The 22359-nt window shown below is 52.8% G+C and overlaps 1 protein-coding gene across 13 annotated transcripts in view; it reads left to right on the top strand.

Annotated features, from left to right (window-relative positions):
• Positions 1 to 22359, top strand: part of CFAP65 (cilia and flagella associated protein 65) — a 39067-nt gene that overhangs the window by 5571 nt on the left and 11137 nt on the right. For 10 of the 13 annotated variants that reach the window (XM_070458659.1, XM_070458653.1, XM_070458654.1 and 7 more), the window contains 16 exons: positions 5673 to 5775; positions 6294 to 6460; positions 6663 to 6862; positions 7151 to 7296; positions 7752 to 7974; positions 8378 to 8643; positions 9050 to 9250; positions 9483 to 9842; positions 12116 to 12253; positions 13922 to 14167; positions 14751 to 14975; positions 15874 to 16032; positions 16260 to 16410; positions 16848 to 16976; positions 18378 to 18591; positions 18912 to 19040. In XM_070458659.1, the coding sequence (XP_070314760.1) occupies positions 5673 to 5775; positions 6294 to 6460; positions 6663 to 6862; positions 7151 to 7296; positions 7752 to 7974; positions 8378 to 8643; positions 9050 to 9250; positions 9483 to 9842; positions 12116 to 12253; positions 13922 to 14167; positions 14751 to 14975; positions 15874 to 16032; positions 16260 to 16410; positions 16848 to 16976; positions 18378 to 18591; positions 18912 to 19040 (3057 nt within the window). Of the gene's footprint in view, positions 1 to 5672; positions 5776 to 6293; positions 6461 to 6662; positions 6863 to 7150; positions 7297 to 7751; positions 7975 to 8377; positions 8644 to 9049; positions 9251 to 9482; positions 9843 to 11103; positions 11174 to 12115; positions 12254 to 13921; positions 14168 to 14750; positions 14976 to 15873; positions 16033 to 16259; positions 16411 to 16847; positions 16977 to 18377; positions 18592 to 18911; positions 19041 to 22359 lie in introns of those variants that run through there. The other 3 variants (XM_070458656.1, XM_070458657.1, XM_070458665.1) reach the window with 3 other exon arrangements.

Raw genomic sequence — 22359 nt, 5'->3', positions numbered from 1 at the left:
CCCCAAGGCAGCCACTTAAAAAAAAAAAAGTCATACAAAACCAAAAGAGTGTATAGAACATGTATAGTTTGAACAGTTGTTGAAAGTGGAACCCATGCGACCAGGTTGATTAATGGAGTAATAACAGTGCCTGAAGCTCACCTTCTCTCATCATGTGTCCCCCCAGCATTGGAACACCTTCCCTACTGGTAAAGGTAACCACTGTTCTGACTTTCATGAGAATGATTTTCTTGTCTTTCTCAAAAGAGTTTGCCACTTATGTTTGCATCCCTAAATGATATAGTTTGTTTACCTTCTTTTCTTATGAACTTTATGTAAGTGGGATAACATGATATACTTTTGTTGTTGTTGTTGTTCAGTCACTAAGTCATATCTGATTCTTTGCAACCCCATGGACTGCAGCATGCCAGGCTTCCCTGTCCTTTACTATCTCACAAATGCTCAAACTCATGTCCATTGAGTTGATGATGCCTTCCAACCACCTCATTCTCTGTCTCCCCCTTCTCCTCCTGTCTTCAATCTTTCCCACCATCAGGGTCTTTTCCAGTGATTCAGCTCTTCACATCAGGTGACCAAATTACTAGAGCTTCAGCTTTAACATCAGTCCTTCCAATGAATATTCGGGATTGAATTCCTTTAGGATTAACTGGTTTGATCTCCTTGCTGTCCAAGGGACTCTGAAGAGTTTTCTCCAGCACCACAATTCAGAAGCATCAGTTCTTCGGCGCTCAGCCTTCTTTATGATCCATCTCTCACATCCGTGCATGACTACTGAAAAATCCATGGCTTTGACTATATGGCGCTTTGTTGGCAAAGTAATGTCTCTGCTTTTTAATATGCTGTCTAGGTTGGTCATAGCTCAGTTATATTCATAAGACTCATCCACATGCATACATAGTTTATCCTTTTTAATCACAGAGTAATAGTTCAATGTATGCTTCTATGTGTTTGTACATTTTTCTGCTGAGGAATATTTTGGTTGTTTCAAGTTTGAGACTGTTATCAACATTGTTCAGCTATTGCACAAGTTCAGGTTTTTCTCGGGTAGATACAAAGGAATAGAACTACTGTGACTTAGAACATGTACATGTTTGCTTCTTACAGATGTTTGTACATGTTTGCCAAACTCGTTTCCAAAGTACTTATATCCATTTATATTCCCACCAGCCACATATGAATATTCCCTTTCCTCTTTATCTTTACCAACAGTTGATATTCTTTAGACTTAAATTTGTTGCTAATTTTGCTAATTTGTTGTAGGTTAAATTTGCATTTCTCTGATTTCTATTACAATTAAGTGTTTTTTCCTGTGTTATTGGCCATTTCGTTTGTGTTATTGGCCATTCCTGTTTAAGCCTGTGCACATTTTTCTGTTAGATTATCTTTTTTCATTTTTCAAAAAGAATTAAAATGTAGCTGATTTGCAATATTATATGAATTTCATCTGTATAGCATAATGATTGAGTACTTGTATAGATTATACTCCCTAAAAGTTATTACAAGATAATGGCTATCATTTCCTGTGCTATGCAGGATATCCTTGTTGCCTAACTATTTTATTTTATTATTTTAAGTTTAGGTTTATTTATTTATTCTATTTTTGGCTGTGCTGGGTCTTTGTTGCTTTGCATGGGCTTTCTCTCGTTGCGTCAAGCGGGGTCCACTCTTCACTGCAGTGCTTGGGATTCTCATTGCAGTGGCTTCTCAGGCTGTAGGCACATGGGCTCAGTAGTTGTGGCTCGAGGAATCTAGAGTGCGGACTCAGTAGTTGTGGCGTGAGGGCTTAGCTGCTCCTCGGCATGAGGAATCTTTCCAGAGCAGGGATGGAACCTGTGTCCGCTGCATTGGCAGGCAGATTCTTACCCACTGTGTCACCAGGGAAGTCCTGCTTATCTATTTTAAATTTGGTAGTTTGTTTCTCTTAACACCATATGCCTATCTTGATCTTGCCCCTTCCCACTTCCCTCTCCCCACCGGTAACAACTACTTTGTTTTCTGTGTCTTTGAGTCTATTTCTGCTTTGCTATAAACATTGGTTTGTTTTCGTTTTTAGATTTCACATACAAGTGATATCATGTAGTATTTGTCTTTGTCTGACTTACTTCACTTATCATAATATTCTCTAGGTCCACCCATGTTGCTGGATTTCATTATTTTTTGTGGCTGGGTAATATTCCATTGTGAGTGTGTGTGTGTGTGTGTGTGTGTGTGTGTGTGTGTGTGTGTGTATGCCACATCTTCTTGACCTATTTGTCTGCTGATGGTCGCTTGGGGTGCTCCAGTATCTTGGCTATTGTAAACAGTGTTGCTATGAACATTGGGGTACATGTATCTTTTCCAATTAGTGTTTTTCTTGTTTTCTTTTTTTTTCCTGGACGTATGCGGAGGAGTGGAATCACTAGATCATATGGTAGTCCTATTTTTAGTGGTTTTGGAACCTCCATACTGTTTTCCAGGATGGCAGACCAATTAACATTCTCACCATTAGTATACAAGGGTCCCCTTTTCTCCACATCCTTGCTAACGTTTGTTATTTGTAGACTTCTTGATAATAGTGCAAGGTGATATCTTGTTGTGATTTACATTTCTCTAATAATTATGCATTGTTGAGCATCTTTTCATGTACCTGCTATCTGTCTTTACATGTTCTTTGTAGACTGTCTTTTTTTAATAGATGTTCTTATTGAAGATACTAATTCTTTGCCAGTTATGTGTTGTGAATATCTTCTCCCACCTTGTGATTTGTCTTTTCTTCTGTCATATATTTTGAAGAAAAGGCATTCTTAATTTCAAAGGAATCAAATGTACCAATATTTTTTCTTTTATGGTTGATAACCTGCAAGTTCTTCTCTACCCTTATCTAGTTCATGAAGATTTTCTCCTATAGTATCTTCTAAAGACATTATAATTTTGCCTTTCATATTTGTCTTTTATCTACATGGAATTGATTTTTGTGAATGGTTTGAAGTAGGGATTCAGTGACTTTTTTTCCCCTCAAATCAATTTCCAGTTGTCCCAGCACCATTTATTGAAAATTTTATACTTTGCCTTATGATCTCCCTACCACTGATGTTTATCAAGTGTCCATACATGTAGGAACCATTTCTGAATCCTGTTTTGTTCCCTTGCTCTATTTGTCTCCCCCTGGGCCAATAAATATCATCCTGAATTGATTATTAAAGCTTATAATAAGTTCTATAATAAGCTTATAATAAGTCTTGATTATCTTGTAGTTTAAGTCCTCCAACTTCATTCTTACTCAAGATTGTCTTGGCTCTCACTGGACCTTTTAACTTTTATAAATATCTTCAAATCAACTTAAATAGATGCATGTAGACAACCTTTTAAGATTTTGTTTAGGATTTAGTTGAACATATAGATCAATTTAGGCCTTCCAGGTGGCTTGGTGGGGTAAAGAGTCCGCCTGCAATTCAGGAGATGCAAGATACATGGGTTTGATTCTTGGGTTGGAAAGATCCCCTGAAGGAGGGCATTGGCAACCCACTCCAGTATTCTTGCCCGGAGAATCCCATGGACAAGAGGAGCCTACAGTCTATAGGATTGAAGAGTTGGACATGACTGAAGTGACTGAGCACACAGGCATGCACACATAGATCAATTGGGGGAGAATTGACATCATTACAAATTGAGTCTTTCATGAACATGGTGCCTCTCTATATTTCTTTAGGTCTTCTTTCATGTCTTTCAGTAAAATGTAAAATTTTCTCCATAGATGTCTTACACATCTTTAGTTAGAATTATACCTAAGTGTTTTAAATTTTTAATGATGTTGAGTATATCTTTTAAAGTTGTTTTATTTTTCTGCTTGTTGCTGGTTTTTTAGAAAGTCATTTTTTAAAAATATAGATGCTTTGTCCACACCCTTGTGCCCAGCGACCTTGGCAAATTCTCTTGTTAATTCTAATGATGTGTTTGTTAATTCTGTTTTCCATGTACATGTTCATATCTTAAATGAAAATGGCATTTTTTTCCTTCCTTTCCAATCCTATATCTTTTCTTTCTTTGTCTTTCCTTCCTGCACTATTGAAAAGGAAAGTGCTGAACAGAAGTGGTTATAGAAGACATCCTTGTTTTGCTCATGATCTCAACGTGAAAGATTCCAGTGTTTCACCATTAATTTGCATGTTTCCTGTAGTTGTTTTTTTTTCTTCTTTTTTTAGACTTTATCAGGTTAAGGAAGTTCCCTTCTATTCCTAGGTTGCTGAGAGTTTTTGTCATAAACATATGTTGAAGTTTATTTAATGTTTTTCTTTATTGAGATGGTCATTTGTTTTTTCTCTTAATTTGTCAATACGGTGAATTACATTAAATGATTTTTAATTTTCTTTTTTTTTGGCTGCACCACAGGGCATGTGGGATCTAACCTGCACCCCCTGCAATGGAAATTTGGAGTCTTAACCACTGAACTGCCAGAGAAATCCCCTGATTTTAAAAAAATTAATTATTTTTTGGCTGTGCTGTGTCTTTGTTGCTGCGCATACACTTTCTGTGAGCAGGGGGCTTCTCTTGTTGCAGCGCGCAGGCTCTGGGGCGCACAGGATTCAGTAATTGTGGCCCACAGGCTTAGTTGCCCAGAGGCATGTGGAATCTTCCCAAACCAGGGATTGAACCCATGTCCCCTGCATTGGCAGGAGGATTCCTAACCACTGGATCATCAGGAAAATCCATCCCCACACTTTTTTTTTTTTTTAATGTTAAACCAATGGTGTATTCTTAGAATAAGCCCAGCTTGTTGATGATTGAGTATTCTTTCTATACACATTGCTAAATTGTTTTTGCCAATATTTTGTTTATGGCTGGTACTGGCCTGTAATTTTCCTTTCTTCTCATAACTGTCAGGTTTTGATAACAACATTATGATAGACTCACAGAGTATTTTGGGGAGGGTTTCCTTGTTTTCTGTTGTTGGGAATACAAGGCTAGAATTATCAAGTGCTCCATGCTACTTGCTGCAAAGCCATCTGGCCTGGTCTTTTCTTTGTGGGACGATTCTTTGACTATTTATTCAATTTTTTGGATAATTTTAGGTTAGGGTGGCCACAAAATGTATAATTCTTGAGTAACTTTTGGTCAATTATACATTCCTAGAAATGTGTTTATTTTATCTGAACCTACTGGTATAGAGTTTTTGGCAGTGTTGTCTTTTTTTTTTTTTTTTTTTTTTTAGTAATTTTGTCTATTTATTCATTCACTTTCGGCTGTGCTGGGTCTTCGTTGCTGCGTGGGCTCCCCTCCACTTGGCGGCGAGCAGGCGTCACTCTCTAGCTGCGGTGTGCGGGCGGCCCCTTGCAGTGGCCCCTCTCACTGCAGAGCGTGGCCTCGGTAGCTGTGGGGACACGGCCTTAGTTGCCCCACAGCATGTGGGATCTCCCCAGGCCAGGGATGGAACCCGCGTCCCCTGCGTTGGCAGGTGGATCCTTAACCACTGGACCACCAGGGAAGTCTGCTCCTGTGTCTTTCCCTTCAGCGCTCCATCCTGGAGTGAATAAAAATGGTGGCACGCAAGAGGCAATTCCTACTGGGACATAACCCCCTGTGTTTCCCCTTCCACAGTCCCCCCAGCTGCTTAGCTTTCCAGGGTCTCCCCTAATCTTTCTGCCTCTTCTAGTTTTCTGATCCCAAAGTGTGTATTCCTTGGCTCCCTCCCACAGGCCCCCCAAGACCAAGTTCTTCTTCACGGTTGTCCCCCAGCCCATCTTCCTGAGCCCAGGCCTAGCCCTCTCACTCCCCGTCATCTTCCGCCCCCTGGAGAAGGTAAGGCCTGCGGTGGCGAGTGGAGGACAGGGAGGGACATGGGCACAGTGACCTCAGAGCAGGGGGCCAGGGAGAGCAGTGAGGAGCCTCCCTGAACCCAACCACCACACCCATATCCACACCCACATCCTACCACTTGGAGCCAGAACTCATTAGACAGAAGGGGCTTCCAGTTGGATGTGTGGGGTGGCGGGGCGGTGGGGGCAGCAGGGAAGGCTGTGCTACTCTGCTGGCCATCAGAAAGCCCTGTATTCCTTGGCTTCTTCCTGCTCTCAAAATATTCTCCCAAAACTTTGTCCGTCACAAAAGAGGCCCCATATCTCTGAGACCAAGATGGCGCTACAGTTCAAGTAACTGACCTTGTCTTCAGAGACTGAGATGGAGGAGGGCCATGGCCTGGCCCAGCCCTCCACGGTTATGTTGGGGGGATGGCCAGGGCCAGGGTGAGGTGAGTACCACCCGGGTACCACTGATCAGTCACTGCCTCTGCCTCTTCCCCCCGCCCCCACACACCGCAGAAGGAGTACGTGGACCAGCTGTGGCTTGAGAAAGCAGAGGGGATGTTCTGTGTGGACTTGAGAGCCACCCTGCCCTGCCACAATCTGATCTGCCCACCATCCCTGCAGTTGCCCATGTGCGCCATGGGGGACATGGCCGAGGCCTGGTTCTGCCTGGAAAATGCGGGGTGAGGGCAGAGGCTGAGGCTTGGAGGTGGGAAGTGCGACAACTGGGAGGAGGATTCCTGGGAGCAGGAGAGACCGGTGTGTGGGGTGTGGAATGGGGTGTGGGAGTAAAGGGGGCATCTCTACCTTTCTGAAGCAGGGGCAGTGGTCAGAGGGGGCGAAGTGGCTCTGATCCACATCCCCCCCACCTCGTCCCACCCCCAGGGACCTGTCTACGTTCTTCACCTGGGAGTCCCCCAGCCCATTCCAGATGCTGCCGACCACAGGGCTGCTGGAACCAGGCCAGGCCTGCCGGATCAAGGTGACCTTCCAGCCCCTAATGGCTGTCATCTATGACGCTCAGGCCACGTGCTGGTATGGGGACGGCAGCAAGCAGAAGAGCAGCATCCAGCTGCAGGCTGTGGGTGAGGCCCGACCTCTCACCCGTCCCCAGAGCCCCCCGGCGCACCTCCCTGGGAAACAAAGCCTCCAGTGTGCTCCCCCCACCCCCGCCCTGGCCTGGCCCCCAAGGGACCTCCATCAGCCTCCCGCCCTTCGCTGAGCCCCACAGGCTCTGTCATCTCTTTGTTTCCCTTGGTGCCGCAGACCAGTGTTTCCCTGGTGACCCGTGTCTTCCTCGAAAGGGGCTATTCAGTTTGGGGCCACAGAGGCCCTGGTGGGTTTCTCCCCAAGGCTGTCCACTCTCTGCCCAGCCAAATGCGCCCAGCTGCTGGTGAGCATAAAGCAGAGGTACCCGGAGGACCAGGATGCCGAGGGCTTCCAAAAAGTGCTGCACTTTGGTTCCGTTGCCGTGGGCTGCACCGCCGAGAGGCAGATCAAGCTGTATAACCCATCGGCAGTACGTGTCCTGTGCACGCAGGGGGGGCGTGGGGCGGGGCTCGGGGCCACAGGCCTGGGTGCGCCTGACACCCACACCCTACCACATGCTGCAAGCCTCGCATACCTACGTCTGTTGATACACTCGTGTCGACAGGGGTCCTCTCATCATCTCAACTGGGGGCTGGGCTGGACTATCCCTTGACCTCCCCCCAGAACAACCCTAAGAGCAGCCCTCAGGTGTCTTGATGCCAGGACCACTTCTAGCCCTCATGGTACCTTTGGGACAAGGCAGAGGTACCTGCTCTGGGCAGTCCCAGCGCAGGGCCCACGGCTCAGCCCCTTCCCTCCTCTGGGCCGAGGCAGCCTTGCTCTACAATCGAAGCTGATGACTGAGGCAGAGGCAGGGCTTCAGCGGGGCACCTTGGTGATGACAGACCACTCCACCCTGTAACCGGACCTTTCCTGGCCCCACAGGTGAGCGCCCCCTTCAGGATCGAAGTGGCCCCAGACATGCTGGTCAAAGACCAGGCCTTCTCGTGCCCCACGGCCCACGGCATCGTGCCCCCCAGAGAGAAGAGATTCGTGTCGGTGTTCTTCCACCCCGAGACCTTGGACGCCAGGACCATGGACTACTTGTCCATCGTGCCCTCTGGCTGTGCCTCACAGACCCTGCTCAAAGTCGTTGGTTTCTGTAGAGGTACTGGCAGTCCCAGGTCACGGCCCTGCCTCCAGAGGCAGGAGCAGCCCCTGCTTACAGCTGACAAGCTCTGCTCCTAGACGCCTGGGGCCTCCCTACCCTTAGCCTGGGTGTCTGCTGCCCCCTGGTGGGCTCAGCTAGGAATCAGTTAAGGTCACCTGGAGATACTGTTCCCATACTCACCCCCCACCCCCTCCTCCCAACCCCCCCCACCGCCACCCCCCTATCCCCCCACCCCCATCACCTGGCGATCTGCGCAGGCCGCTGGGGTGTCAAGCCTTTCTGACCCAATCTTACTGTCTCCAGGCAGCACTACTTCCCATCGGTGGGACCCTTGGAGAACCCCCCAGGTGGCCAGGCCCACTCACAGCGCACCCCCCCGCCCCCCACCTCCTCCGCCCAGGTCCTGACCTGTCACTGCAGCATCACTGTGTCGACTTCAGCTGGGTCAACCTCGGGACCCGCTCAGAGCAGTCCCTGTGGATGGAGAACAAGTCGGACTGCACCGCCTACTTCCACTTTGACATCGACTGTCAGGAGAGTGTCTTCAGCATCAGACCTGCCTTTGGGACCCTGGTGGGCAAGGCCCGCATGACCCTGTGCTGTGTCTTCCAGCCCACTCAACCCATCATCTACTGCCGGCGGGTGGCCTGTCTCATCCACCACCAGGTGACCTGCCGGGGAGGGGCGAGGAGGGGCGAGGAGGGGCTCCCGGAGAGGCCAATCCAAGGCCCAGTCATGAGGACAGGGCTCGGTGCTCAGTCACCTGTATTCTGGAACTTGTATGGCTTTCTCCTCCAGGGCCCCTGGCTTGGCTTTCAGAGCCAGAGGTTGGCTAGGGGCAGGGGAGGGGCTCGCTTCGAGCCAGGTGGGCAGCCCTGTCTTGCCCTCACTGCTGCCAGGCCGGGACTTTGGCCCTCACCCCACGTAGCACGTGCAGGGCAGAGAGCCTTGAGGTGACAACCCAACCCGGGCCCCCGGACCAGGTGGTACACGCTGTGCCCTGATGAAGCTGGTCTCTGGCCAGGGTGGCGAGTGGAGGCTGACATCTAGCCTCACACAGAAAATGTCGTAGGACCCACTGTTCCTGGACCTGATTGGGACATGCCACTCGGAGAGCACCAAGCCAGCCATCCTCCGGCCTCAGCATCTCACATGGTACCGCACGAACCTGGCACGGGGCCTGACGTTCTATCCTCCCGACATCCTGGGTGTCATGCTGAGGGAGAGGAAGCTGGAGCAGGATAAGAACGGTGCCCTGATGATCCCCATTGAGGTTCGATGTGTCCCTCTGGGACCCCGGGGGGCTGTCCACCCTCCCAAGTTCACACCCCACCCTTCTCTAGCAATCCTTGGGCAGTCCCGCGCTCTGCAGTGCCGTGGGCATCGTTCGTAGTCGGGGGGTGTGACATGTGTGGAGCTCTTGTAGCCTTTTCCAGAAAGGAGCACAGAGATGAGGGGCAGCGGCTGGAGAACTGGCCCCCACCAACCCGGCTCTCCCCACACAGGACCTGGAGGACATACCGGCCCCGCAGTATCCCCTCATCCCCCCAATGACTGAGTACTTCTTCGACGGTACCAATGACGTGGCCATCTTTCCCCCGCCCGTCAGCATTGAGCCTGTTGAGGTGGATTTCGGTGCCTGCCCCAGGCCCAAGGACCCCAGTCCCGTCCCCCTGTGCCTGATGAACCATACCAATGGCAAGATCACTGTGGCCTGGACGCGCAGGGCTGACTGCCCCTTCTGGGTGACCCCAAACACCTGCGATGTGCCCCCTCTCAAGTCCACAGCCCTGCGCCTACACTTCCAGCCGCCTCACCCCAATGGCCTGTATGCCGTGGAGCTTGAAGCCTTCGCCGCCTATAAGGTGTGTGGGGGCACACGGGACCGGGGAAGGTGGATTCTCTGCCCTGGAGCCTGAACGGCAGGGTGTGGGGTCGGAGGGGAGGGTGGCGTGAGGTGGGACCCGTGCTCTCTGTGCCGGGCTCTGCTCCCTCCTCTCCTGTCTCCTTGGCTGGACTTTGGCCTCGGTGGTCTGTCTTTCTCCCAGGTTCATGTCCTGCCTTGGCTGAGGGGCTTCTTGGCCCAGCTGATTATGTCTCCCTCACGTGTGCCTCCCACCCTCTCTGGAGGGAGAACTCAGTGGGGCTCAAGCCCTTCGGAAAATTCTGGTGCATGTAGTTTCCTGGGCCGCCTGGCTGGGGGGCTCCTGACCTCTCGCTAGTCCTTGAGGTAGGAAGTGGTCCTTCTGGAAGAGCCGAGGGCAGGACCTCCACCCTGGGGGGACAAAGCCTGGGGCACCCAGTAATTACGTGCGTGTAGGAAGGGGCTTCTCATCCGTCTTCCCTTGACCAGGTGGCCAGTCCAGCCTCTCAGCCCCAGACATGTCACTCTCTTCTCATTTCCAGTCCGTCCTCCCCTTTCCCTCCTCCTCTGCTCTGCCCACCTTGCTGTTCTCGCCCAGTGGCCGGGTGCTGGGGCTCCGGGAGGAGCAGAGCTGTGCAGTCAGGATCAGAGTCCCTCACCAGCTCTGTGACCTTGGGCTCCTCCCTTAGTGTATAGACCCCTGAGCTGTCTTTTCATCTATAAACTTGGGAGCATATCCAAACTTCTGAGAAGTTTTTCCAAAGCTGAGTCTTTAGTTGCCTCTGTTCTAATATCTTGGCTGTGTGGGAACTCGGAAGTTTGTAGGAATGAGGCTGTGGATGTCTGACTTGGCTGAGCTCGTCAGACTTTTAGGCTACAGGTTGCAGTTCTAAGCTGTCCGATATGCCAACCACCAGCCACATGTGGCCACTTAGCTCTTGAACTGTGTCTAGTCCAAACAGACACGCTGTCAAGGGAAGACGCTGATTTCTAGGACTTTGCACAAAAAGTATGCAAAATACCTCCTGCCTCACATATATATGCCCCATGTATGGTGATGCCATCATGTGCGTGCGTGCGTGCGAGCTCAGTCACTTCAGTCGTGTCTGACTCTTTCTGACCCCATGGACTGTAGACCACCAGGCTCCTCTCTCCATGGGGTTCTCCAGGCGAGAATACTGGTGGGTTGCCATGCTGTCCTCCAGGGGATCTTCCCGACCCGGGGATTGAACTCACAGCTGCCTGCTTCTCCTACATTGCAGGTGGATTCTTTACACACTGAGCCACATGGGAAGCCCAGTGCCACCATCTATATGCATCATGTACATATATGTATGTATATGTATGTGTATATATATGTGCATATGTATGTGTATGTATATATGTATAAGTATGTGTATGTATATGTGTATATGTATGTGTATATATATGTATGTGATGGCATCACCAGTGCAATGAACTTGGGCAAACTTTGGGAGATGGTAAGGGACAGAAAAACCTAGAATGCTATAGTCCATGGGGTCAAAAAAAGTCGGACATGACTGGGCAACTGAACAACAATAATACATACATACACAGATATATACAGGCTTCCAAAGTGGTGCTAGTGGTAAAGAACCTGCCTGCCAATGTAGGAGATGTAGAGAGGTGGGTTTAATCCCTGGGTCAGAAAGATTGCCCTAAAGGAGGAAATGGCAACCCACTCTAGTATTCTTGCCTGAAAAACCCCATGGACAAAGGAGCCTGGTGGGCTACAGTCCTGGGGTCTCAAAGAGTCAGACACAACTGAGCGACTAAGCATGCACACACGTATATTATGTATATGTAGGTATAATGTCGAAACAATACGATTTTGGATCTACTCAGTTAAATAAAATATATTGTTGAAATAAATTTTATGTGTTTTACCTTGTCGATGTGGCTACTAGAACATTTAAAATGATGTTTGCGGCTCGCACTTGCGGCTTGCATTCTGTTTCTATTGGCCAGTGCTCTCTGGGCACATTCCTGCAGGATGAATGCTGCTTTCACATCCCAGCCCCACCCTCGTCCTGCTGGGAGGATTAGAGAGCGTGTTTGCTGACTGCTTGGTGCTGCGTGTCCAATGCGGGGCCTGGCGCACAGCGGGAGGGGCTCCTGTGGCTGTGGTTCCCCCACTGTCTTCCCGGGGGGCCCCTCCCCCTGGACCCCATGTAGGGTACCTGCAGTGCAGGGGGCAGGCTGGGGTGCCCCACCAGGTCAGACACCGCGGTCGTGGGTGTGGTCGTCCCACAGGTCCTGCGAAGCTACAACAACATTGAGGAGGACTGCACGGTGTGCCCGTCCTGGTGCTTGACGCTCCGGGCGCAAGGCCACAGCTATTGCCCTGGCTTGGAGCACCACATCCCCCAATACACCCTGGACGCCCCCAAGGTGAGCGTGGCCCCAGCCGCAGTGGGAGGTGGGACATGGGGCTTGGCTCTGCCGTGGCCTGCAGATCCCTCCCATCTCTGGTGGTCTCAGAAGCACGTCCAGTGCTCTCCCTGGCCGTCCCAACCTCCCCACCACCAGCCCCTCGGGCTCTGCACCCATCTTGAAGGACTGTCTCCTGGACCACTGCAGTGGGACTGGGAAGAGTCTGGGGCTTGGACCACTGGCTCTGGCCTGCTCCATCTGAAACAGTTCCCCGGCCCTCTCACGCTCAGCTTTAAAGTCTCCAACTCCTCTGTTTGCATGTTAACTGAGCGCTTGCTGGGAATAGGACCTCCCAGGCCATGAGCCCCTGCCCTCAGGGATCATCCAGCCCAGCAAGTGTCTCAAGTCTGGCCCTTTAGCTTAACCCTGTCCTGAGGGAGTCATCATTCCCAGGTCTCTCCAGCAGGGTCCTTGGAGGCCCTGTCTGACCTGAGCCCCAGGATGACATAAAGTTGAGAAACACAGACTCTGGAGCCAGATGGCCAAGTGCCAGTTCTGGTTCCCCCTTCAATGCCTCTTCCCAGCTTCTATTGCCATCATCAGTCTTTTCATCCAGCTGCTCCACCCTCCTGTCTCACGCTTGCTGGAAAGACATTACTTTTGCACTGTGTGTTTGGGGGTGATCTTGCCCCCTAACTGTTACACTGCTGCTCAAGGGCACCGCTTCCCACAGCCCTCCTGACTTCCCTAGGGTCTCCTCACTGACCCACCCCCCCAGCCCCCGCCCCTTTCCCTTGGCCAGTTCCTTATAGCAGTTGTGGCCTTTACTGAAATCCAGCAGAATTCTGGACCCATGTTGCCCACATACCCCTCGCCCGCACCTCATGCAGCTATGCTCTTTGTCCCAGCTGGAGGGGGCACCCGGGCCAGCAATTTCAGCTGCGCATTTGGTAGCCAACCCAGCTCTTTGCCTCGTGCTGGCCACACCCTAGATGCCTGAGGGATGTTTGGGACTGCTGGGGCTTTCCCTTTCCCAGAGTGGGGCTCCCCCGGTCCCCCCACCAAGGCTGCCTGCCTGAGAATTACCTAGAAGGGGCTGCTTACCCCGGAGCTTCTGCACCTGCTTCTCTGAAATGGGGATCTCCAAAAGATGATTTGTGGGCACTTTAAGAGCCCCAGTGGCTCAGGCAGTAAAGAATCCACCTGCCAATGCAGGAGACACAGAAGATATGGGTTCGATCCCTGGGTCAGGAAGATCCCCTGGAGGAGGAAATGGTAACCCACTCCAGTATTCTTGCCTGGGAAATCCCCTGGACAGAAGAGCCTGGAGGGCTACAGTCTATGGGGTCCCAAAGAGTTGGACACACCTGAGCAACTGAACAACAAGATGAAAAAAACTTGTGGTGGTGGGGTCCCGGGGTCCTGAATTTCCTGGAGCCAGTCCCTATGGCTGTTCCATCTCCTTGCCTGGATGTCTGTGGAGATTAGAAGCATTTTGGGGGGGCCCGAGCTGTGTCCCTCCATTCCCTGCCCCCAGGGCACTGACCAGGTTGTGCGAGGGCATCTTGGGCCTCCTGGGAGATGGCTTCACCCATGCCCACACAGACCACCTGGAGTGTGCGTGTGGGGTGGGGCTGGGGAGGGTGTGCAGATCTGAGCCTGGGCCCCTCCTCTCTTGCACCCCAGCTCTTTCCTGCAGTGTCCCCCAGCGAACCCTCCTACCGCAGCCTGCTCCTCGTCAACAAAGGCTCCATGCTGCTTACCTACAGCCTGGCCCCCAAAAGCAGCTTGGACATCTCCCTGCGGCCCAGCTCGGGTCTCGTGGGCCCTGGGGCCCACAAGATCCTCCTCACCTATACCTACCCTAAGGGCAGCTCCTGGAAGCAGCACGTTTTCTACCTGCAGTTCAATTCCTGCCCCCAGTACCTCAAGGTAGGTGGTGGGAGTAGGGACTGGATCCTTGGCAGGGGGCCAGAGTCTGGCACTTCCCTTTTCAAAGCCGCATTCTGGGACTGGCCTTTAAAGCTCCCCTAAAATAGCTCAGGGGGTGCTCCCGGTCCAGGCAATGGCACGGCAGGGAGAGGATCCCTGGGCCATGTCTGGGAACGGCTCTGCCCAGGACTCTGCCTGTCCACTTATAGGATCCGGAGCAAGAAAAAGGGGTGCAAGGATCCCCAAGGAAGGAGTAAGGGCAACCCAAGACTCATGACTACAGATGGTAGAAGGGTGTTTGGGGCTGGGCCAGGGAAAGGGTCCGAGGTTTTTAGACTCACGTCTGGCCAATGAAATGGTCTGTACATCCTTTTTCGGTCCCTAACTTCTTTTCAAGAACCATCTCCTGTTCAGTCACTGCGTATGTACTCTGCCTTTAACAGAACCTGCCCGTACCCAGGGCCCAGGGTGGAGCAGCTTTTGCTGCTCTCTCCGAGGGAGAAAAGCTGCCCACCCGTGATCTTTGGGGGAGCCAGGGCCTCAGGGCGATGTCAGGGCACTGTCCTCCCTTCACTGGCCCCAGGAAGTGACCATGCAGAGCCGTGAGGAGCCGCTGCAGCTGAAGCTGGACACCCATAAAAGCGTCTTTTTCAAGCCCACCTGGGTGGGTTGCTCCTCCACCAGCCTCTTCACCTTCCGAAACCCCTCCCGTCTGCCCCTGGAATTTGAGTGGAGGGTCTCTCAGCAGCACCGAAAGATGCTGGCTGTCCAGCCCGCCAGAGGGATTATCCAGCCCAACGAGAGCCTTGTGAGTGCCTTGCCAAGAGCGGGAGGGAAGGATACCCATCATCCTCACCTTCACCATCATCTCTTACTCATGTCTCTCTGGGGCCAGGCTCACCCCTCCATCCAAGCCACAGTCATTTCTTCCAGCCTTATGCGTAGGTATGACTGTTACCATCATCTTCACCCCCATTTTACAAAGAAGAATTGAGACTTGGGTTGGGAGGAAACCATTTACTAAGACTGTGAATTAAGAGGTGCAGAGCTGGGACTTAAACCCGGGTTTCTGGTGTCAGTGCCCAGGGGCAAGTCCATCCTCCATCCTCGGTCCCCCAAAGCTGCGAGGTGGTGCGGAGCACCTGGATTTGGGGCTAATGGGTGGCTGTCATTAAGGAGTGAGGAAGGGAGCTTCTGGAGGTCAAAGCGGTAGGTCCTTGTGTGGGGGGCACAGGTGAGACCCAAACTAGCAGAGCCCCAGCCCTGGTTTAGGGTCTCCTAGTCAAGGAGGCCAAGCTTGAGCTGAGAACCACCAACATACACTGTCTGTTAGAGCCCGGGGGTAGTACTCTGTAAGGCAAGAGACCACACAGACTCTGGAGTCCAGCCTCAGAAGTTCACATCCCCAGCTCCCACCACGTGCCCTCGTCAGCTGTGTGACCTTGGGAGAGTTACCCTGCTTCTCTGCATCTCTAGTTTCTCATCAGACAACGAGACACTAAAATAATACCACTTACTTCTGGGGATAAGTGAATGAAGGCCCGAGGGAGATGACAGAGTACACAGTGTGTGTAAGTGGCTGGCTCAGGGAGACACTCAGAAAGGTTTTCCATAGCTTGATGTTCTGCAGTGGAACCTCAGGCATCCAAGAGCTGCGCGGGGGTTCCCAGAGACCCCCCCCATAGGGATAATGTCTGTGACCCCAGACGCTGACCTGGACCTTCAGCCCTCTGGAGGAGACCAAGTACCTGTTCCGAGTGGGGATGTGGGTCTGGGAAGCCGGCCTGCCCCCAAACACCAAGCCCTCCACCACCACCCACTACGTGCTCCGGCTGGTGGGCACGGGCATCACCAGCAGCCTGTCCGTGAGTGGGTGCTGCCTGGCGGGTGCGGGGAGGGGGAGGGGAGGAGGGGCGGGGCCCAGGTGGGAGGGAAGGCCCCAGAGTGCCGGACCCCACGAAGGCAGTCTTCTGGCCTCCTGGCACTCCCCGCTGGATCTGCTCTTTGGGGACCCTCTGAGGCTGAAGTGGGGGGCAACAGTGGGGGGGCCTGGGGGGTCCCCCACCCTGGCCTGGCTGACTCTGGCCCTCAGGCACAGGAGAAGGAGCTGGACTTTGGGAACATGCTGGTGAATGGCAGGCAGACCAGGATGCTGGTGCTCCTGAACGACGGCAACTGCACCCTCCACTACTGCCTCTTCCTGCAGCAGAGCCACCCCGAGGCTGTCGGGAACGGGCCCCTCGGTACTCAGGCAGGAGAGAGGGGCATGGGTTCACACTGGTTAACTGGACCATGGTCTGGGGACAGGGCTTGAAACTTGGTGCTTCCACTTGCTAGATGTGTGGGGTTGGAGGGTGATTGTCCTCTCCGAGCCTCAGTTCCCTCATCTGTAAAATGGGGCTACTGGTGGTGCCTACCTCCCAGGGCAGTTGGGTGGAGCAAAGTGCTTAGCAGGTGCCAGTGACCCCAAGACTGGTCCCCACTGTCTTGGTCTGGAGGAAGCTCTCTGCTCCCCATTTCTTGGATCAGAGCCTGCTCTCTAATCAGAGCTCTGCTGGCCCAGGGGAGAGTGGCGGGGACTGGTGAGAGGCAAGGCTGGGCCTCTCTGGGCTGCGCTGGGGCCCTCCTCTGCTTCGACCCCACCCGGCTGCCTCTGACCCCACCCGGCCGCCCCGAGCAGCTCTGCAGCTGGACCGCACAGAGGGGAGCATGCCGCCCCGGTCCCAGGACACCATCTGCCTGACTGCCTGTCCCAAACACCGGTCCCAGTACTCCTGGACCATCAGTTATGCTCTCGTCTCCCACAGAGGTACCTGGGCCATCTGGCAGGGGTGTCAGGGCCAGGGAGGAAAGGCGGGGGGCTGTGTGAGCAGGACTTGGGATGGGAGGATGCCAAGAGTCCAGACAGAGCTGGCAGGATGGATGTGAACATGCTAGGATGTGCTTTTGGGTGTCTAGTGTACATGCCTCATACCAACCACACCTGTCAGTGTGGGTGTCCACATATGCGTGCCTGAGCTGTGGAGGACTCGGTGTGAAGAGTTGGGCACTGTGTTTACCTACTGAGGGATCTCAGGTAACTCCTCAGCTGCCTTGGGTCTCAGCTTCCTCCCTCATAAAACCAGGTTGTTGCCAGCCTGCGCCGGGGCCACCTGGTGGGAGTCCAGGACAGCACAGTCAGGGGAGCACAGGAGAGTGAGTGGCTGAGAGTGTGGGCTCCCTGGAACTGGATCCTGGCCCCAGCACTTACTAGCCGTGTAACCTCAGCAAAGTTGTTTAACTTCCCTATGCCTCAGTTTCCACATCAGTAAAATGGGGATAATAATGGTGCACTAGCAAAAAAAAAAAAAGTACAGATACATGTTACCACATGGGCAAACCTCGAAAACGTTATGCCAAGTGAAAGAAGCCAGTCACCAAAAGCCACACGTTGTATGATTCTGTTTATGTGAAATACCCAAAATGGGAAAATCTAGAGGCAGAAAGTAGATTAGTGGTTGCCAGGGGTGGGGAGAGGGGTGAATGGAGAGTGACAGCTACTTAGTACTGGGTTTGTTTTGGGAAGCCTGAAAATGTTCTACAGTCAGTGATGACGGTTGTGCAACTCTGTGAATATACGAAAAAAAATCACTGCATTGTGTGTGTTGAAAGGGTTAATTTTGGGGACTTCCCTGGCAGTCCAGGGGTTAAAGCTTTGCACTTCCACTGCAGGGGGCACCCGGTTCGATCCCTGGTCGGGGAACTAAGATCCCACATGCCACATGATGCAACCAAAAAATACTTTCTAATATTTTTGGCTGCACTGCATGGCATGTAAGTTCCTATTAACCTGACCAGGAATCGAACCGGTGCCCCCTGCGGTTGAAGCACAGAACCTTAATCACTGGACTGCCAGAGAAGTCCCCTCAAAAATGTTTTTAAAAGGTTAATTTTATGGTATATAGATTATATCTCAATAAAGCCATTAGTAAGTTGAAAATGAATAACAATGCACATTAAATACAGTGGTGTTTGCCAAGCGCTTAGGACAGTGCTTGGTTCACATAGAAAGTATCAGATAAGGTTTGGCTGTTGTTGGAAGTGTCCCTGGAGTCTGCTCCTGGCTAGGGTCCCGGGCCAGGTTGCCCAGGACCCCTGCACCCACAGTGTGTACTCCCCTCCCCAGGGGAGCTGGCAGGTGAGCCCACCCCTCTCTCCCATACCCCTACAGATAACAAGGCTGGGGAGAAGCAGGAGCTGTGTCACGTGTCCCTGACGGCCGTGTACCCCCTCCTCTCCATCCTGGATATCTGCTCCATGGGCAGCGCCGAGGGCATCACCCGGAAACACCTGTGGCACCTCTTCTCCCTGGACCTGCTCAACAGTTACTTGGAGCGTGATCCCACCCCCTGGGAACTCACCTACAAGGTGCCCACCCGGCACAGGTGAGGTGGGCCTGGGGGAGAGGCAGAGCCTGTCTGGGAATGTTCTTGGAGCAATATTCCACTCATGCCCCCAGCACCAGGCCTTGTCCAAGAAGGGACTCCCTATCTACACCCCCCCCCAACCAATGTCTGCCCATCTCTGGTGGGGCCTGGAGAAGGCTGAGATTCACTTGAGGTCTCAAATGCTGACCCACCCCTGTGCCTGAGTCCCACATTCTCCAGTTCCCCACTGTGGGGAGATGGGTGCCAAGCCAGCCACCCCTGGAAGGACTCCAGCCTGTCCCCAACCCTGTCCCAGACCATTTCTCTGCTCCACACAGCACCAGCCGGATCCCCCCTGTCTTCACCACTCTGAAGCTCAATTTCAATTTTGGGGCAGCACCGATAGATGCCCCGCCCTCCGTGGTGCTCCTGGCACTGAAGAACAGCGGCATGGTGCCCCTGGACTGGTATGGAGTGGGGTACTGGGGGACAGGGGCTGGAGGTGTTCTCTGGCTCGTTGTAGCCCTGGCCACCTGGTGTCCATGAAGTGTGCCCCTGACCCCGCGCATTGATTGGATGTAGACGCCAGGGTAGGACTAGGGTCGCCCAACGGGACATCAGATCTGGCTGTCACGTCCATAGGCTCAGAAGTGGTAGACTCACCCTGATGGAGATTGGCAGTTGTTTAATCACTTCGTCGTGTCCGACTCCTTTGCGATCCCATGGTCTATAGCCCACCAGGTTCCTCTGTCCATGGGATTTCCCAGACCAGCATTCTAGAGCGAGTTGCCATTTCCTTCTCCAGGACATCTTCCCCACCCAGGGACTGAACCCCCATCTCCTGCATTGGCAGGCAGATTCTTTACTGCTGAGACTGGCCGGGGCAACGTCAAAGCTCAGCGAGTGAGAGGTAGCCACCACACATGCGCCACAGCTGGCCACTAGGCCCCTCTTCTCCGAGCTTCACACCAACCCTGTGAAAAATCCTCCTCCGCTGACAGTCTCACAGATGGGAGGCTGACTCAGGCAAGAGCTCTCAGCCGTTAGAGGCAGAGCCAGTTCCCACCCAGACCTGTCCGGGTCCAGAGCCCGCACCTCCACAGGCTAGTCAGCAAGAAGCTACAGGGTGCCCTGAGCACTGAGCTAGGTGCTGGGGCAGCCCCGACAGGGTCCCAGGCCAGCGGGGGCCGGGCCTGCATGGGGCGAGTTGAGGGTCTCTGGCAGGCTCTGCTGCCGCAGCGCCAGTGTCAGGCTGAGCTGAGCAAAGCTACGTGGGGCTGCAGGAAGAGTCCGGGCTGGACACGGAGCCGCTGCGCTTCCCGGTCACACAGGGCCCAGGCCTGGAGACCTGAGTCCGCCACGCTGGGCCCCTCCTGTGCTTGGCTTAACTCCCACGGGGGCCCCGAACTGGTGCCCAGTTAGCATCCTGTCTCCGTGCCAGCACCGTTTCTTTCTTTCCTCCCTGCCTCTGCCACGCACCTTCATTTCCCAGGAAACTTCCTTTTGATGACTTCCAACTTTGCTTGGCTAGACGGAGGTGAGAAAGAAGTGTCCCCATCTGGGTCAGACTTGGGGGCGGGGCGGTGGGAAGAGAGCCAGGGGCCCAGCCTGGGCGTGGCAGTGGGTGGATGAGAGTGGACATAGGCATCTGTGATCTCAAGAGCCTTGGGGTGCATGTGGGTGAGACGGGGGGGCTGTATTGTCCCCCGTGCAGTGGCCCCCCCTTGCTCTCTGGGTTTTCCTGTCCCTCCCTGTGTTGGAGGAGGGGGAGCTGGTTCGTTAAACAGCTTCTGTCTGAGAAGGGCTGGGACTGGAGTAACTAAGGGCTCCTGGCCCTGAGTGACTGGGAAGCTTGGCAGGCTGTGGCCTGGTGGGGAAGGCCCGGGGCCTGCCTGGAGCGCTGCGTCAGCCATTCACTGAGCTGTTTGAATGGCCAGGAGCCAAGGCCCTGCAGGGCTCGGGAGTGGGGGCAGGAGAAGCGGCGTTGGCCGGTGTCCTGGTGTGGAGCAGTGTATTTTGGTGGACTGTGTGTGCATGTGTGTTTGTGCAGAAGCACGCCAGCTCTCACTCTCAGTGGAGAGGGTCCAGGTGGCTGGAAATCGGGCAGGAGGAAAGCCAGGCAGAGTGCCCACTGAGCCGGGCCCGTCCATCGGGAGATCGTCTGAGGTTCAGGAAGGCAGTCCGTGCTTCTTCCTAGATTCCAAACGCAGGGAACCTTCCTAGGAACGCTTGACTCGCCTCAGCTTTTTGTGGTGTTGTGTTTCCTTTCAGTTTCTTAGAAGGCTATTTTTAAAAATTCTAGCTGAGTCTCTGTTAAACTCATAAGGAACAGACCGAAGGTTTTATTCCTGCCAAGATCAGTAAGAAACGGGGAGTGTGGACTTGGCCTGGAGGCAGCAGCAGGCAGGACAGAGAACCCCAAGTGGGTTTGGGGGGAGCATCGGGGAGGGGGGAGCTGGGAGCCATGCTGCTGCCGCGCCCCCACCAAGCCTCCTCTGCTGCCTCTGAGCTTGGCCCGGGAAGATGTTGGGCCGTGCGTTTAAAGGGTGATCCCTCTCAGGCGTCAGGTGCATGGGTTAACGTCATCTGTTCCCTCATTCATCCACTAAGCCATTGACAAGTGTGGACTGGGGCTTCCTAGGTGCAGGCCTCAGGCCCAGAGCTCAGAAGAGAAAAGGGGACTCGCCTAGGCCCTGCCCTCCCGGTGGGCAGACCGGCCTTGTGGTTCGTGGTGAGTGACATGCTGTGAAAGACCCTTGTGCAGCGTCAAGAGCTACTTCCCTCGGGTTTAGAAGTGGTGGAAGGGTGTGCACAGCTCAGAAACGCTTCCTGGAGAAAGCGAGACCTGTAGGCCAGGGAGCAGAGGCAGAGAGCCTTCGGAGAGCCTTCTAGACAGAGGGCGTGGTGCAGACACGGGTAAGAGAAAAAGGCACTGCATGGCTGTAACATTGATAGGGATGTGGGCAGGGCCTTGGAGTCCTCTGCTGGGCATGTAATGCTTCTCCTTCTGAGGAGGATTAGCGGTTCGAGGCAGGGGGACAGGTTGGCAGCTTTCCACAGTCCCAAGCTGGGGGCCCACACCAGAGGACTGGCAGGGATTATTTGGAGGGAGTTGGGGGTAGAGCCAAGAGGGAAACTGCAGACAAACCTGAAGTAGCAAGGTCGCCAGTTTTGCTACGGATCAATATCCTGCAGATAAAAAACAGAAGAAAGTAACAAGTAATGGTAACAAGTCCAACGACCCAAGGGTGATGGAAGAAAAGTAAGAACCACCCCCCTCCAGCTCCCTCTCCAGTCGGCCCTGATGGGCTTGGCATGTGCTTCCACTCTCAGTGCTGGTACAAGGCACCGACACTCGGACACAGTTACTCTTCCATGTTTTATTACGATAATGGCATGATGTTACATGTATTACTCTATGTTCAGCATTATAACAATAACATTGTCACCCAACCTTATGTCAGTAATATTCATTTTTAGATCAATAAAGGTCAGTATATAGAGATGTAACTCATTCATTTTAATAGTTGCATAATATCCCGTAATATGAAAGGACCTTATGTCTATTTTGTTTTGTTAATTTTTTAATTCTTGGTATTAAAATTTTTTTAAATTGTCTGACCATGCCACATGGCATGTGGGATCTTAGCTCCTCGACCCAGGATTGAACCCATGTCCCTTGCACTGGAAGTGTGGAGTCTTAACCACTGGACTGTCGGGGAAGCCTTTGTGTTTTTAAACCTCTCCTTTCAGATGACACTAGTTGTTCCCAGTGCCTTTTAATGG

This window comes from Odocoileus virginianus, chromosome 30 (assembly GCF_023699985.2).
Source record: "Odocoileus virginianus isolate 20LAN1187 ecotype Illinois chromosome 30, Ovbor_1.2, whole genome shotgun sequence".
NCBI classification, from domain to species: domain Eukaryota; kingdom Metazoa; phylum Chordata; class Mammalia; order Artiodactyla; family Cervidae; genus Odocoileus; species Odocoileus virginianus.
Note: the sequence above shows the minus strand (reverse complement) of the source record. Positions and strands in the feature narration are given on the sequence as shown.